This window comes from Panthera pardus, unplaced genomic scaffold (assembly GCF_024362965.1).
Source record: "Panthera pardus isolate Hobbes unplaced genomic scaffold, ASM2436296v1 HiC_scaffold_8, whole genome shotgun sequence".
Lineage (NCBI taxonomy): Eukaryota > Metazoa > Chordata > Mammalia > Carnivora > Felidae > Panthera > Panthera pardus.
This window is the reverse complement of record NW_026527013.1, coordinates 36,203,353-36,220,569: the sequence shown is the minus strand read 5'-3', so window position 1 is coordinate 36,220,569 and position 17,217 is coordinate 36,203,353. Positions and strand designations below refer to the sequence as shown.

Sequence of the window (17,217 nt, the reverse complement as noted above, 5' to 3'; positions counted from 1 at the left end):
TTTGAAATTTTTTTTTTTTTTTGCCATCGCTAGGAGAAAAACTTTCAAAACAGCAGCTGCATAATTCTAACATTATTAAGAAATTAAGAGCTAAAGACAAAGAAAATGAAAATATTATTGCAAAACTGAACAAAAAAGTTAAAGAGCTAGAAGAAGAGTTGCAACATTTAAAACAGGTGAATATTAACTATTATCTAAATATATATATTGTTATTACTTCCTATATGAACAATTAGCCATGGTTTATAAAACATTTAGAATAATTTATTGGGATATATCATGGGAAGAATTTGTCAAGCAATTTAATAGATGATAGTTAAGATTTTTCTTCATTACTGTAACACTCAAGATTCCTGGAATACAATTATTTACCATGGTGTTATTAATTGAAAAATACTTTCGTCTGTTTTATAGGTCCTTGATGGCAAAGAAGAGGTTGAGAAACAACATAGAGAAAACATTAAAAAACTAAATTCTGTGGTAGAACGCCAAGAGAAGGATCTTGGCCGACTTCAGGTAGACATGGATGAACTTGAAGAAAAGAACCGAAGTATTCAAGCTGCTCTGGATAGTGCATACAAGTAAGAAAATGAACAAATATACAACTCGTTTAAAACCAATTATCAGACTAGGATGTTGAAGAAATACTTCTTCTGTTACTTGATCACTAACAATATTTATAAACTTGGCTATATATGGACTTGTAATTGGTCAGAGCAAGTTCAACAGAGAGTCCTTACTGTGGTCAGTGTTTATTATGGGGTGAACTCTCCCTTCTTGTGTAGTTCCTAGGGAAATCTATATGCAAACTTCCTTAACTTGGTCATGTAATTAACTATTTTAAATAAAAATTATCAATCCAATTTTTTAAGAGAACTTACTGATCTCCACAAAGCCAATGCTGCAAAAGATAGCGAGGCACAGGAAGCTGCTCTGAGTCGTGAAATGAAAGCCAAAGAAGAACTTTCTGCAGCACTAGAGAAGGCCCAAGAAGAAGCCCGTCAGCAGCAAGAAACGTTAGCGATTCAAGTAAGCAAGAGATAATAATTAAATTAGTCTTTAAAAACTTTGTGCTTTTACAAATTAAAGAATACATTAGCTGGTTTGAGTCAAATTTTATGTAGGGGTACAGGTGTTATATTTTGTTTCTAATCTCGTTGGACACTTTTTTCTAAGAGTACTGTATTGTGCCAGTCTTGTGTGTTGTTTTTTTTTAATTTTTTTTTTAACATTTATTTATTTTTGAGACAGAGAGCATGAACAGGGGAGGGTCAGAGAAAGAGGGAGACACAGAATCCGAAACAGGCTCCGGGCTCTGAGCTGTCAGCACAGAGCCAGACGTGGGGCTTGAACCCACGGACTGTGAGATCATGACCTGAGCTGAAGTCGGACGCTTAACCGACTGAGCCACCCAAGCGCCCCCCCCTTTTTTTTTTTTTTAATTTTTTGTTTTTTAACATTGTGTGTTTTTTTAAACCATTGTTAAAGTGATACCTACGTTATTCTAGTACTGCTTATTTTTGGTGAATTTCAGACTTACTACAGAATATTGTGAAAGGCAAAGACTGTGTTACTGCACCTATGCAGATAAATACTAGACATTGTGTATAATTTTAGGAGAATCCATATAACTCCTGAGCTTATTCATAACAAGTGGGGGAGTCCATACAGTTCAGATAAGGGAGGAAAACCAAAATTTGTCAGGCTTTGTCTTACAAAATCATCAGTTGATGGATACTTGGGTTATTTTCACTTTTGGTTATTATAAATAATACTACTATAAACATTCATGTACACATTTTTGTGTAAACATTTATTTTAAATTCTCTTAGACATAGGGCACCTGGGTGGCTTATTCGGTTAAGCGTCCGACTTCGGCTCAGGTCATGATCTTGCAGTTCATGGGTTTAAGGCCCGTGTCGGGCTCTGTGCTGACAGCTCAGAGCCTGAAGCCTGCTTTGGATTCTCTGTCTCCCTCTGTCTCTGATGGCTTCATTCCCTGTGCTCTCTTTCTCAAAAATAAATAAACATTAAAAAAAATTATTAAAAAAAATTCTCTTTGACATATATCCTTAGGTTAGTTTGGTAATCCTATATATAACTTTGTGAAGAGCTGCCAGACTTTCCACAACACCTACACCATTTTACATTCTCATCAGCAATATGTGAGGGTTTTAGTTTCTATCTTTTGCCAGTGTTTGTTACCTTCTTTTTTTTTTTTTTTTTTTAAATAATTTTTTTTTTAACGTTTATTTTTGAGACAGAGAGAGACAGAGCATGAACGGGGGAGGGTCAGAGAGAGAAGGAGACACAGAATCTGAAACAGGCTCCAGGCTCTGAGCTGTCAGCACAGAGCCCGACGCGGGGCTCGAACTCACGGACCGCGAGATTATGACCTGAGCCATCCAGGCGCCCCTTCTTTTTTTTTTTAATAGCCCTTTTAGTGGGTATGAAATGGTATCTGATTGTGGTGTATTTGTTTGTTTATATTTCCTTAATGACTAATGATGTTGAGCATCTTTTTATGTGCTTACTGGCAATATATATATTTTTGCATCTTCTTTGGAGAAATTTATTCAAACACTCATATCCTTTGCTCATTTTTAAATTGTTGAGTTGTGAGAGTTGTTTATGTGTTCTGCGTATTAGGTCTTTATCAAAGGTAGGATTTGCAAATATTTTTTCCCATTTTTTAGGTTGTCTTTCATTTTCTCAATAGTGTCCTTTGATGTATAGGTTTTTTTAATTTTGGTGAAGTCCATCTTCTTTATTTTTTCTTTTGTTGCCTGTGCTTCGGGCATTGTATTTAAGACACCATTGCTTAGTCCAAGGTCATGCAGGTGTTCCCCTGTTTCCTTCTAAGAATTTTATAGTTTTAGCTCTTGCATTTAGGTTTTTTGCACACATGGATGTCCAGCTGTCACAGGACCATTTATTGAAAAGACCATTCTTTCCTCATTGACCGCAGTGCAATTTTGATTTAATTTTACATAAATATGTAGAACATTTACATGATTCCAAAGTGAGAACTATATAACTGTATATTGAGACAACATTTGCTTCCAACTTAGCTCCTCCCCGTTCCCTTTCTTTGCCTATAAGTAGCCATTTTACTAGTGTTTGGTTTGTTTTTTCAGTGTTTCTGTTTGTAAATGAAAGAAAATATACAGGTCTATAAATTTACCTATATACCTCTGCATATACACTAGCATAATAACAAAAAGTAGGGGAATGGGAGACAGAGAGCATATGGTGGTACTATTTATAAAATTATCACCTTTTATAAGTAACGTCAGTTTTGTGTATTAACTTCTTCTTACCTTTCTATGTATTTTTAAGTATTTGATACCATATATATTAGTTTTTTCATTTAAGATTTAATTATAAATTTTTACATATTCTTCACATTCATCATAATTTTTTTAAGTTTATTTATTTAGAGAGAGAGAGAGTATGCCCACACACGTATGTGGGAAAGAGGCAGAGAGGGAGAGAGAATGTATGCTGTCAGCTCAGAGCCTGACACAAGCTCAGTCTCATGGAACTGTGAGATCATGACCTGGGCCAGAATCAAGAGTCGGATGCTTAACTGACTGAACCACCCTGGCGCCCACATTCATCATAATTTTTAATGGGAATATTATATTCATGTATCAAACTTTGCAAAAATAGATTACTGATGGATATGTGGAATATTTCCTGTTTTGTCTATTTTTGCTAGTCTAGCTAACAGCAATGGGGGGGGGTATCTATTATATTTATATCTGCTTTTGTTGAGTCAATTCTCAAGACTAGGATGACCAAGGGAAAAAGGTGAAAAATTTTATGATCCTTTAAACATGTTTTCATAATGTTTTACAGAAACACTGTAGCAGTTTACATCTGCAGCAGTTGTGTATTAGGAATAGCAGCTTGCTTTTATAGCTATCACATTCTGCTTTACATTGCGAATATTTATAGATGCATTGTCTCTCCTTCTGTATTGTACAGTGGCTGTGCCTTGTACCTGTTTATATACTTTTTTTTTTTTTTTTTTTTTTTTTTTGGGCCTAACAGTGGTTTTCTAAGTATATATTGGGTACACATATAGTTTAGAATTGCTTGATGAATGGGATGTGTGCTAATCATGTGAAAAAGCTCATTGGATAGTAGAAGTATTCTACATAAACAGCAAGTGTGCACAACACAGTATGCAGGTAGGAAGTTGTGGGTAATGTTTTGTTACCGTCTGTGCTAGTGTGTACGGGTTCTCATACAGGTGGGAGACCTCAGGCTGGCACTGCAACGTGCAGAGCAAGCGGCTGCCAGAAGAGAGGATTATTTACGCCATGAGATCAGTGAACTCCAGCAGGTACTGTCACAGTTTTCCTAAACACAAATCCAAGATGTGTTTTCCTAGAAATAAAAAATGGCTCGGTGGGGATACTGTTCATGGAATTGAGATGATTACTACCATACTTAGCATTTGCTGTATTGTTTTGTGCCTTATATGAATAAAATCAGAGGGGGCACCTTAAAAAAAATAAACATGAAAAGCCCTAGGTTTTTTTATGGAAAATAATTTGTGATAGATTTATTTCTCAGTATTGTCTTTTCATTTGTTATAACTAGTTTATTATTATCAGTCTTTGATTACTGTTAGGTAGATAGGAGACCACTCTGTTAATTTTCAATAAGCGAACATGAATGGGAAAAGGGAGAGAAAATGCAACTCAGATTGATCTTTCTGTTTTTATAAATACTTAGAAATATTTGGGTGATGAGACAATTGCTGGGAGGTTTGGATGATAGTCTCTTTTACCTTCAGGTAATCAAAAGCTATCTTTATGTTTGAAAACCTTATAAAGAAGCACTTATTTACATACTGTTATGCTTCGTAACTCTAATTTAAAGATTGAATAATTGGAAAATAATGTAAATAATTTTTTCTTGGGAAAACAATATTTTCCAGAAATCTCTCATAAAGTTTGTTTGCTAGTGTTTTTAGAGCTTTTATTGCTGTTAGTGGTAATGACTTAAGAATTTCACCATTCAGAGACTTCAGGAAGCAGAGAATCGAAACCAAGAGCTGAGTCAAAGTGTTTCATCAACAACAAGACCATTGCTTCGACAGATAGAAAATTTGCAAGCAACTCTAGGGTCCCAGACATCATCGTGGGAGAAGTTAGAGAAGAATCTTTCTGATAGGCTTGGTAACTGATTTCTTTAGTTCTTAAGCTCAGTGTAGAAGCTTGTTTATAGAATTAGAATAATGGCATAAAATTGAAATTCTTGATCTGATAGTTATATCTTATGTCTAAGTTGTAGATTTTTACCTCTTCTCTTTTTTTACATTTATTTTCTAATATCCTAATTGACCCTTTCAAACCACTTGTTTTCCCTTACACAGTGTGTCAGATACTGTCCCAAATACTAGCATGCCATCCTTTCATTTTTACAGACTGCTGCACTCATTTTTTTCCTTGTCTCTTGCTAAATCTGACCCCTTTCTAGCTTGTCTACAATAATGTAGGATGTAGAAATCAGGATTCTAGTTGTTGGTAGAATTCCAGGAGCAGAGATAGACCTAAGGAGGATCCCGATCAAACTCTACTAGACAGATGATGCGGAGTCTTTAGAGTCTTTTTTATAGAAATGCCCCAGGTTGCCCTTCTGTGATGTTATTAAGAAAATTATTCTAAGATGTTTATGCAAGCATAGACTAGTACAAATGCATATATATGTACATGTATATACATATACATATATTAGATATCCCAGAAGCTGGCAAGTTCATGAAAAATTCATGTGTCCATTCTGTGCCTAAATATAAATGTCATGTGAGACACTGTGGTCTAGTGATAAAAGCAGGCCTGAATGGGTGTCCTTGTAAGCCATGAGGGGTAAACTAGATTAGTGGTTTTCAAACAGTATTTGCTAGATCCCTTAGATGTCTTAGGACTAGCTGTCATGGTGAGAGGGAAGCTCTATAAATGAGAGGTGCTCGATGTATCTCTCTAGGCTGCTGTAATGGGAGTAGTTCCTCCTTTGTCTTTTTTTTTTTTTTTTTTTTTTTTTGAGTTCCATGTGAGATGATGTCTGGAAAAAGATTCATCTGCTTGAACAATCAGTGAACTTAATAAACCCTTATATGTTGTGTAATTTGTAGGTATAAGTTTTGGGGTCCATCAATTGTTATTGAGACCCATTTGTTATGAAAATAAGACATCTGAAAATGACACCTCATGAAAAGAATAATTATTTTGCAATAAATGAAAAGTAGAAGCTGTTATTTTTGTGGTTTTTAAACTGGAGTCTCCATACACTCGAGGGTATGTGGTATTGTGCTGGAATGTAGGCAAAGCCAAGGGACAGGTGTAGTAAATTGTATTTTTTTTTTTAAATGTTTATTTATTTTTGAGACAGAGAGAGACAGAACATGAACGGGGGAGGAGCAGAGAGAGAGAGGGAGACACAGAATCCGAAGCAGGCTCCAGGCTCTGAGCTGTCAGCACAGAGCCCGATGTGGGGCTCGAACTCACGGACCATCAGATCGTGACCTGAGCCAAAGTCGGACGCTTAACCGACTGAGCCACCCAGACGCCCCGTAAATAGTATTTTTAATAGGAGCACAGAGGGCCACCTTGGTGGCTCAACTGGTTGAGCATCCAACTCTTGATTTTAGCTCAGGTCATGATCCCAGGGTTGTGGGATCGAGCCCCATGACCGGCTCTGCACTGAGCTTGGAGCTTGCTTAAGGTTCTCTCTCTCTCTCCCTCAGCCCATCTACCCCTCTCACTCTATCTCTCTCAAATTAAAAAAAAAAAAAAAAGAAAAGAGCACAGATACAGTATGTAACAATATAAAGTGAAAAATAGAGATGGTGTTAAGTGTATTTTGGTGGGGGGGGAGAAGTAGAATTTTTGGTTAAATCTTAAGAGTTGTATGCACTAATCTTTTTTTAATTGAAAATTTTTATCTAGATAATTGTAGATTCACTTGCAGTTATAAGAAATAATACAGTTGGTACTTTGCATGCTTTATCCAACATCCCCAAATGTTAACACTGCAAAATTAAAGTATAATATCACAACCATTATGTTGACTTGATACAATCTACTGATTTTAATCAGATTTTCCCAGTTTTAATGGTACTCATTTGTGTGTGTCTGTATTAAGTACTGCACAATTTTGTCATTTGTGTGGGTTCATGTCCCCATCCCTGCACTCAAGATGTTGAACACTTCTGGCACCACAAAGACCCTTTACGTTGCCCTTTTAAAACCTCACTTTGCCATCCTCGTGGCCTTTCTCACCTGTCTCAAATCTTGGCAATCACTAATCTGTCCTCTGTCTAAAATTATGGAATTTCAAAATGTTACAGCAATAGAATTACATACTGTGTGACAATTTGGGATTGGCTTTTTTTTTTTTTTTTTCTCTTGCAGCATAATTCCCGGGAAGTTTGTTTAAGTTACTGTGTGTATCAGTGATTTAGTCTTTTCATTGCTCATTGTGTTTCCATGGTATGTGCATAGCGCATTTTCTTTAACCATTTACCTAATGAAGGATATCTGGGCTCATTCTAGATTTTTTCACACAAATAAAGCTCTGGTGAACATTCTTGTCCAGGTTTTAGAGTGAACATGTTTTCATTTCTCTGGTGAATGCTTAAGTGTTCACTTACTGGGTTGTGTGGGTAGTTGTACGTTTAGTTTTTTAAAAAAATGCCAAACTGTTTTTCCAAAGTGGCTGTAGATGTGACAGGAATCTAGTCGCTCCATATCCTTGCCAGCAAGGATGTTGTCTTTTCCCTGTTTTTTCTTAATAGTGGTTCATACAGGTGTGTAGTGATATCTGACTGTGATTTTCATTTTCATTTCCCTGATGACTAATGTTGAATATTATTTCATGTGCTTATTTTTCATTTCTATAGCCTCTTGAGTGAAATAACTTTTAATGTCTTGCCCATTTTCGAACTGGATTGTATTTATTTTCGCTACTGAGTTTTGAGACTTTTTTTATATATTCTAGACACTAGACTTAGATGATGTGTTTTGCATTTTTCCCTCCAACTCTGTAGCTTGTCTTTTTATCCTATTCGCAAAAGCAAAAGTTTAAAATTTTGAAGGTGTCCAATTTATCTGTTTTTCTTTAATGGCTCTGCTTTTGGTGTCTGACAAATACTCCTTGCCTGTCCCTAGATGCTGAAGATTTCTCCTGTGGTTTTTTTTTATTGTTTTACAGTTTTGTTTTACATTTAAGTTTATGATCCATTTTGAGTTAATTTTCATTTATGGTAGAAGTTTAGTTTGAGGTTCCTTTTTTTTTCCTTTTTGCCTGTGGATATCCAGTTGCTCCAGCACCATTTGTTGATACTTTAAAATATGTGACTCCACATACAAATTAAAAGATTTTGGGAAAAAGTAATAAAGCAGAAGCTGAAATTTGTTCTTTTGTCTGTTGGAGGCAGTCCTGCTTTTGGCAATAAACTGATTTAAATATGGCTCCTTGAATCATTAACAGTTTGAAGTCAGAATCTACTTGATATTTTGGCCTCTTGGATATATGTGATTTTTCTTTTTTACCCTACAATCAGGTGAATCCCAGACCTTGTTGGCAGCAGCAGTTGAAAGAGAACGTGCAGCTACAGAAGAACTCCTTGCCAACAAAATTCAAATGTCCTCCATGGAGTCACAGAATTCTCTCTTAAGGCAGGAAAATAGTAGATTTCAGGCCCAGCTAGAATCAGAGAAAAATAAGCTAAGAAAACTGGAGGATGAAAATAGTAGGTGAGCATGTTTCTTGAGTGTCATTCTTGGTATTTTGTGCCATAGTAAAGCATGTAAAAAAAGAATGTTAAAGTGTTTCAAGTCAGAATCATTAGTAATAGAATATTATAGCCAGGTGGTTTGGGTATTCACTGAACTTTACATAGATAGGTTCATGAAATTGTGTGGCATGTTCTGTATGTATTTGCATTTTCCAGGGGAAGGATTCATTAATCGGGTTTTTTAAAGGAATCTGTAAGTACAAAATAGTTTGGAGACCACTCATTGGAGTTATTTTTATAGTTTGATATTTTACAAGGGTCTTAGCAGTATTCCAGTCTTTCTAAATAAATGTCTGGCTTCTTTGGAACCATAAGCTGTAAAAGCCATCTCTCTGAATTTTTATGAAGACTGTGATTAGTGTGGTTTTACTCTCTTTTTTCCTTAGAGATTTTAATTAGAAAAAAGTGGTGAAGTAAAAATGATTTATGAAATAAAATACCTGAACTTCTATAAACATTTTCAAAGAACTCCCTAACAAGCTTTTGCAGAATCTGAACCTGTTATAGACTGGTGGTATTCACAATTCTTTTTTTTTTAAATTAAATCCTAGCATAGAGCAGCAATACACTAAAATGCACAAAAGTAGTAGCTTAGCTTCTGAATGTAAAACCCACATCATCTGGAAAATATGGTTGGGAAATCAAGCTGGAAATACAAATTACTATTAAAGAGTTAATAAAGTAGTGAGTTTTCAGTAGTCTGTACTATCATCTCCTTTTTTTTGTTTGCTTCTCTCTGGCTTACTAGGTACCAGGTTGAATTAGAAAACCTAAAAGATGAATATGTAAGAACACTTGAAGAAACAAGGAAAGAAAAGGTATTTAACATTGTTTGCTCAAAAAAAAAAAAAAAAAGGAAAAAAACAATGTTTGCTCACCTCTAGGGCTTCCACCCGAGAATGGTTGGGGATGGTAATGAACTAATGAGATGCCATGATGAAATGGGTGATAAGACTACTTTTGGAACTTGGTCTTTAGTAGTAAAACAAATGGGAATATATGTTTTATGTTCTTGACTTTAAAGTTGGCTAATGATGATTTAGCTTCACAGAAATTACCTAACTATATTTTTCTCCATCAGACACTACTGAATAGTCAGTTAGAAATGGAGAAAATGAAAGTTGAACAAGAAAGGAAGAAAGCAGTTTTCACCCAAGAAGCAGTAAAAGAAAAGGTATTGAATTTTGGTTTTTGTTTTGTTTTTGGTGTAACCAGTTAGTGCTGTTGTTATTAAACATTGTTAGATAATTTTAGTTATCCTTCATAAATACCATTTCTAATGTCTAACATCAATAGAGTGATAAATTCTAACATTCAGTAGCCTGTCAGGGTAGATCCAAAGTAACTTGAGTTTATCCAAAGAGATCTGTTATTTCTAGGATTTGAATCACAGAACCTCTTGCCCATTTTTAAGTGAATTTTGTGTTCTCTCACTGAAACTAATATACCTCGTTTGGCCCCTAGGCACTGTGGGAATAAAACTAGTTTATTCTCTTTATTTCTGGTTAATGAAAGTAATTTTTTAAAATGAGTTTCCTGTATAGGATTAGACTATACTTGATAGATAGCATGATATGTTAAAACTACCTACATGTATATGGAGATTACCTTTTGAATTTATTTGGAATTCTATTTATTTATTTATTTCAAAATTTTTTTTTTTTATGTTTGTTTTTGAGAGAGAGAGAGACAGAATATGAGTGGGGGAGGAGCAGAGAGAGAGAGAGAGAGGAAGAGAGAGAGGGAATCTGAAGAAGGCTCCAGGCTCTGAGATGTCAGCACAGAGCCCGACATGAGGCTCAAACTCTCAAACCATGAGATCATGACCCGAGCCAAAGTCGGACGCTTAACCAACTGAGCCACCCAGGCGCCCCAAATTTATTTGGAATTTTAAAAAATAAATAATAAAAATAAAATGGGGAGGAACTGGGTGACTCATTCATTTGAGCGACTGACTCCTGATTTCGGCTTGGGTCATGGTCTTAACCCCAATCGTGAGTTTGAGCCTTGCATTGGGCTCTGCGCTGACAACATAGAGCCTGCTTGAGATTCTTACTCTCCCTCTTTCACTGCCCCTTCCCTGCTTGCACTCTCCCTCTGTTTCTCTGTCAAAATAAATAAATAAACATTAAAATAAAATGGATAAGCCAGAAAATTTGTGGTTTGTAACACTCATTAGCAACCTGATTCTAAAGAATTAGGTTTAATTGGTGGTTATGTTATACACATAATGTATAATCATATGAAGAAGCTAGTTCATATACTTGCTAGAACAAAAACATTCTCATTCCATTAAAAGTAAATTATATTGTAATATAAATGGTTCCTTAGATGATTTGACCAAGTCTGTCTAGTTTTTAAGTTACTAAGTATTTGTGCCTTTACTAAAGACTTCAGATATCCTATCTGTAACATTTTTTGAGGAACTACGAATGAGTCTTTGTTGTCATTTATCCTAAAAAAGTTTACTGGTTTTTTTTACCATTTTAGTCTTTAATGTGATCTGAATTTTTTTTTTTTTTTTTACTCCCTAAGGAACGGAAGCCATTTTCTGTTTCTAGCACTCCCACAATGTCACGATCAAGTTCAATAAGTGGAGTTGATATGGCAGGGCTACAGACATCTTTTCTGTCTCAGGTGGTATTTTATTTCTTACATGTGCCTAGTTGTTAAACTGAACGATGATGGGATTCCTGGGTGGCTCAGTTGGTTGGGCGTCCAATTCTTAGTTTTGACTCAGGTCGTGATCTCAGAGTTTGTGGGTTTGAGCCCCACGTGAGCTCCACACTGACACTGTGGAGGCTCTTTGGGACTCTGTCTCTCTGGCTCTCCCCCAGCTTTCTCTGTCTCTGTCTCTCTGTCTCTCTCCCTTCCCCTCTCCCCCTCCCCCTCTCAAAAGAAATAATACAATTTAAAAAAATAAACTGAATGATGGTAAAGGAAATTCAGGTAGCATTTTGGCTATCAACTATGACCTTGCCATTCCATAGGCAACTCATGTGAATATTCTTGAAGAAGTGCTAATTGGACTGAGGAACTGTAGATGATTTTCTGCCTTTGAAAAAGTTACAGACATTTTAAAGCAAGAATTAACAACCATTTTGTTTTGGAACTCAGTCTGTAGTAACTAAATAACTGTATATGGTTTGTTTAATATAGGATGAGCCTCATGATCATTCATTTGGACCAATGTCTGTATCAGCAAATGGAAACAATCTTTATGATGCTGTAAGAATGGGAGCAGGATCCAGCATTATTGAAAATCTACAGTCTCAGCTAAAGCTAAGGGAAGGAGAAATTACTCATTTACAGGTATTGGAAAAAATTAAATGTGCTACTGGAGTCACTGAAATTTTGGGGCCCAATAAATAGCACCCTTCATTTCCACCTCAAGTCTAAGCAAATTGAGAAATAAAGTGAAATGGTTGCATATGAAGTTTAAAACGTATCACATATATTTATGATACCGACTGGAGAAATTAGCCAAGGATAAGAGCCAAATGAGCCTGCTAATGGACTGCCAGAATTAGGAATGCTGACCTGCTCCACATAGCACAGGCAGTGCTGGACCGTAGTGGGCCTCCCCCTGTGCTGTAGCTTGCTGTAGCTAAGACTTGGAAGCATCTAGGAGAGCAGAGAGCTCCCTGCAGGCACCTTTTTCCAAACATTAAAAAGAGGGGAAGTTGCTTATCTGAACATCGCCATTTTATTCTTCCCAAATTTACCATTTAGTTTAATTGCTCCCCCTTGTGAGGAAGGAGTTGAGAATATGAGCGTGATGAGAACTATAACACCTGCACATGAAAGGAAACCTCATGAGTAGGGAAGGAGCACCCTCCCATCTTACCTTGCTTTTTAAAAATTTAATATGGTGAGAGATGTGTCTGATTTCAGTGTTAAACTTAATACACTCAGAAGTAAATCTTTCCTCTTTTATTTTCATTATATACTTTAGGTATATTGAAAGGTAGTTGAAAATATTACTCCATTAAAGAAGAAGTGTTTGAATTGGGGGGAAAAATCAGAATAATTTTAATACATGTTATATTTGGGTAGCCCAGTGTGTTATGCTTGAGGGCCCATATTAAGTTCTTTGGTAGTGATGATAGATTCTTTCAATATGACCTGCAAAGCTGGGCCTACATTAAAGTATGTTTTTATTTCTCTGAGTTTCTGTAGTAATTTAGAATAACTGAAATACATGCTGCTTTTCTAGAGAAAAATAAAGTATAGGGCTGCATATTTCAAACAGAGTGAATTTTCTTTAGTTCTTTTTCTTTCATAGTAAGCCCTGTAAATGGTTACCTCTGAGGAAAGCAGAAAGCCTTATTTTTGCCACCGTTTCCTTAAGAAAGAGTTATTTCATGGTTATTTGTTGACATGTCTATGTTTTCAAAAATAATATTGAATTTGTTTATATTAGTGGGACTATTAGACAAGATGTGTATTTATTTAAATTTGTTTCTGGTGATGTTTCTCAGCTGGAAATTGGCAATCTAGAAAAAACCCGCTCAATAATGGCTGAAGAGCTCGTTAAATTAACTAATCAAAATGATGAACTTGAAGAGAAAGTGAAGGAGATACCCAAACTTCGAACTCAGCTAAGAGTAAGTATTCTTCACTTAGGGATAAGTCTAAGATATTTTTATCCAGTTGTACTAAATCTCATATTTTTAGCTTACATAAAATGCATATGTATAAGTTAATGATTTGTTTAAACACTGGTATTAATATTTCAGTAAAGTTTAAAGAATCTTACAGCTTGTCACATTACACAAAGTATTTCTCATAATCGTGTAGCCCTAATATAGGAAAATAACTAGATTTTATTTGACCATGGCTCATTTATAATACAGCTCTTTTATAAGATCTTACTAGTATTTTGTTCATTGATGTTATATGTATCATTGCTATTTGCATATTTGGCATAAGGAGTCACAGTTAAGCCATATATGAGAATATATTTTCTTTCAGCTTTTTTTGTGGGGTAAATGCCAGGTAATAATTAAACTGCAATGAACCAGAAAGACTAAAATCACATGTGTGTTAATGGGAGAAAAGACAGATTAAGCTTTATATAGGGAGAATTATAGAATGGTGGAGATATATGGCAAAATTGATAGCCATTTGGCTTAGGTTTTTTTCTTTCCTTTTTTTAATTCCTTTACTTGCTGTTTATTCCAATAGGTTGGAGTATCAGTTTAATTTTTATAAGAGATGACTATATACCTTTATTTAGATTGTAATGTGTTTACTGGTCAACTGGTGACTCGTTTATAATAAAAATATAATATTAAAGATGTTTTATAAAGTTATTTTAAAAATTGTGAACACATTTTTTGTAGGATTTGGATCAGAGATACAACACTATTCTGCAGATGTATGGAGAGAAGGCAGAAGAGGCAGAAGAACTTCGATTAGATCTTGAAGATGTAAAAAATATGTATAAGACTCAAATAGATGAACTTTTAAGACAAAGACTCAGTTAACTTCTAAAAATTACATTCCCATCAAACTGAATGTAAACATTTAATATCTAAAATGTAGACTTCCAATAAATTCTTTTATAGAATTAGAAAGTGGAATTTACTGTAGAGTTCAAAAACTGAAAAAAATTTGTTTTATAGTATATAGTAATAATTGCAATTAAATTATTTTGTGCAATATTTGAACTTTATTTTTGAAACTATTCTTTAAAGATTTATTTTTTAAAGCACCCTTTTTTTTTCTTTCTTTTTTTTTTTTTTTGTCTTGAAAGCACAGAGATTAACTACTTTTCCTCATATCAATATGGTTAGGGAAAGAGAATGGTGTTCATATGGTGTTCATATGTGGTATTGTAAATATATAATTGTGTCTCTAATTTATATGTGTTTGTATATATTAAGGACATTTAAAGAGTGGTATTAACATACTGAAACTTTGAAATCTTCCACAATTCAATATGTCTAATTATTACTTGCTGAAAATGAACATTTAGTCTTCAGGTAAAAAAAAAAAAAATTAAACCTGCAATTACTAAATTTTGAGCTAATTTTTTTTTTTTTAAGTAGAAGTCACGCTGACACTGTCTGAAGTTTAAAGGGTGAATGATTTAAACTTAAAAATTTTTGTGGCCCGTGAAATTATTTCACCCAATTCTATAATTAAGTCTGTGCAAAGTTTACCTCTCTGGTAAAAGCTATACCTATTCAGTTAGTTATATAGGCATGATTGGATAGTGGAAAAATTTTACTTACAATGATTTTTTGATGGTATCAGTGACATTTAAGTGATTTTGAAGAAGTATTGTTTTACTACCCTATAAAATGAATCAAAAGTGATAAAATAATAACATAATTTTCTCTTAAAAATTAATTGTTCACATTTTGTAAAGCCTTATTTTTTGGCACATTAAAAATCAATGTTTGATATTACAGAATATTCATAACAAAATAGAGAAGTTATAGGAGTTAATTTAAATTTGGCATTTTGCAGTTCTGTGTAATTTATCATTTTACTTTTCCTCAAAACTTAATTTAAACACAAAAATAGTGTGGAAAAAGCTTTAAAAACAGCTATGCTTTCTTTCAAATGTTATTTTGTTTAAAAGTTAACTAGGCTGTGTTTTAGATTTGTGATATATTTTGATACATTTTATTACTCAAAGTCATTTAGCTGCCTTTAGGTGGGAATAAAAACTCGCATTTAAAATTTAGTTTAATTTTAAACACTAGAACTTGGGAGTATAGCTACAAGCAAGCCATGTTGAAGAATTTGGAATGCTTTTCAGGGCAATTCAAGTGACCTCATTTTTATTCTTTTTGTATTCCAGACAGTGTTTCTGTCATGGATCTCTGATTTGTAGCACTAATAAATACTCTTTCAGTGTGAACCAAACTCATAAAATTAATTTTCTATATATTAGTGGTAAGAAGCAGTGTAATAGCTTTTTGTCAGCTTGGATTTTTTTTTTTTTTTTTTTTTTTTTTTTTTTTTTATTCAGGGGCTGACAAGGAATGACAAGACTGATAGCAATAAAAAAATGTACAGAATTAGAAAATATAGGAAACTTAAGTTGCAAAATTCTGTCAAGCATTTGAAACTAGAAGTTTAGAAATTACGAAACTATTCTTTTAAAATATCTATTAGTGAGAAAATAAAGTCTTCAGTTGTGGAGAAAAGATTGAAATAAAACCTATACCTTTCAATTTCAAAATAGTAAACATTCTCTTTTCTTCTTATTAATAACATTAATAAAATCAATTCAACTTAAAATTTTAAAAGTGTTTTCAATTTATTTAACTCATAAATGATAAGCATTTATTTAAAGCCTTGGCTGTATATTACCCTATGTTCTTTATCCAAAAATTAATAACAAATAGTCATACGTATTTTATTATACACTTAGATCTCTCAGTACATTTTTATAAGTTTGAGAAGGTGTAGGGAATGAGTTTCTTGAAAAATTCCACTAAGTGGCAGAACACCTATAGAATTTTGGTTGCTGTATTTTGCTGTGTGTCATTAAAACTTCTCCATCCATATTCTAGTAAGGTAATGTTTATAATAGTTTGCAATCAGATGTTTCTAATCTTGAAAGAAAATAGATACTACAAATGATAATAATTTCAACAATATAAAAAAAGAGTAGAAGAGGTGTGAACCTTGTTGATATGTAGACAGCTGAATACAGACTAGGTGTTTTTCCAACTCCTGGGAAGCTAAATTGAGACTACCATTTCTTTCTTTTTCATTTCCTCTTTTTTGAGAAGTTCCAGTTGTATACTCCTTAGCATATGGGAATGTACCGAATGTATCTGTATTATGATTTGAGGTATTCTGAATATGAGTAACTTCTGACCTGGGGAAACATGAGTTTTTGGAGTTAATTAAGTGAATTTTCTTTTCGCATGATCCCTCAATTGGCATTTGATTTCTTAATTGAAAATTTATGCAGATGTGTATTAAAAGTATATGATTTGTAGTATTTAGAAAATATCCACAAGAAAAAAAAGAAAGTGACTATAGATATCTTTATCTTGTTTTACTATTTGTCTAGTATATATACATTTTTTTCTAGTGTATTATAATTTTTTTATTTTCCTTTAAAAATCTAATCACCCGTATTTCATTCAGTTTTACACTGTAACTTTAATTTCATATTTTGTAAAGGGCTAAAAGTATGATTTAAACTACAGATTGACATAATATTTAATTCTAAATGAAAGGTAATGTAAATAAGCATGGATCTGATTTTAATAAAGATTTTAAAATATTAATAATGTATTTCATTGTTAACATAATTTAGACTGGCCAATGACTAATAGTATTGTTTTATGAAGATAATATAACTTGTATAACTTTGGAGTTCATTTTTTTTTTTAAGTTTATTTTTATCTCTTTTGAGACAGAGAGAGTGAGCG

The 17,217-nt window shown here is 33.7% G+C and overlaps 1 protein-coding gene across 1 annotated transcript in view; it reads left to right on the top strand.

The window, feature by feature from the left end:
• Positions 1 to 17,080, top strand: part of TMF1 (TATA element modulatory factor 1) — a 36,425-nt gene extending 19,345 nt beyond the window's left edge. The window contains exons 6-17 of the mRNA XM_019469755.2: positions 34 to 176; positions 415 to 581; positions 873 to 1,029; positions 4,259 to 4,351; positions 5,036 to 5,192; positions 8,579 to 8,771; positions 9,561 to 9,630; positions 9,894 to 9,986; positions 11,348 to 11,449; positions 11,972 to 12,124; positions 13,294 to 13,419; positions 14,158 to 17,080. Of these exons, the coding sequence (XP_019325300.2) occupies positions 34 to 176; positions 415 to 581; positions 873 to 1,029; positions 4,259 to 4,351; positions 5,036 to 5,192; positions 8,579 to 8,771; positions 9,561 to 9,630; positions 9,894 to 9,986; positions 11,348 to 11,449; positions 11,972 to 12,124; positions 13,294 to 13,419; positions 14,158 to 14,301 (1,598 nt within the window). The 3' untranslated portion in view covers positions 14,302 to 17,080. The remainder of the gene's footprint in view (positions 1 to 33; positions 177 to 414; positions 582 to 872; positions 1,030 to 4,258; positions 4,352 to 5,035; positions 5,193 to 8,578; positions 8,772 to 9,560; positions 9,631 to 9,893; positions 9,987 to 11,347; positions 11,450 to 11,971; positions 12,125 to 13,293; positions 13,420 to 14,157) is intronic.
• The last annotated feature ends 137 nt before the right edge of the window (positions 17,081 to 17,217 follow it).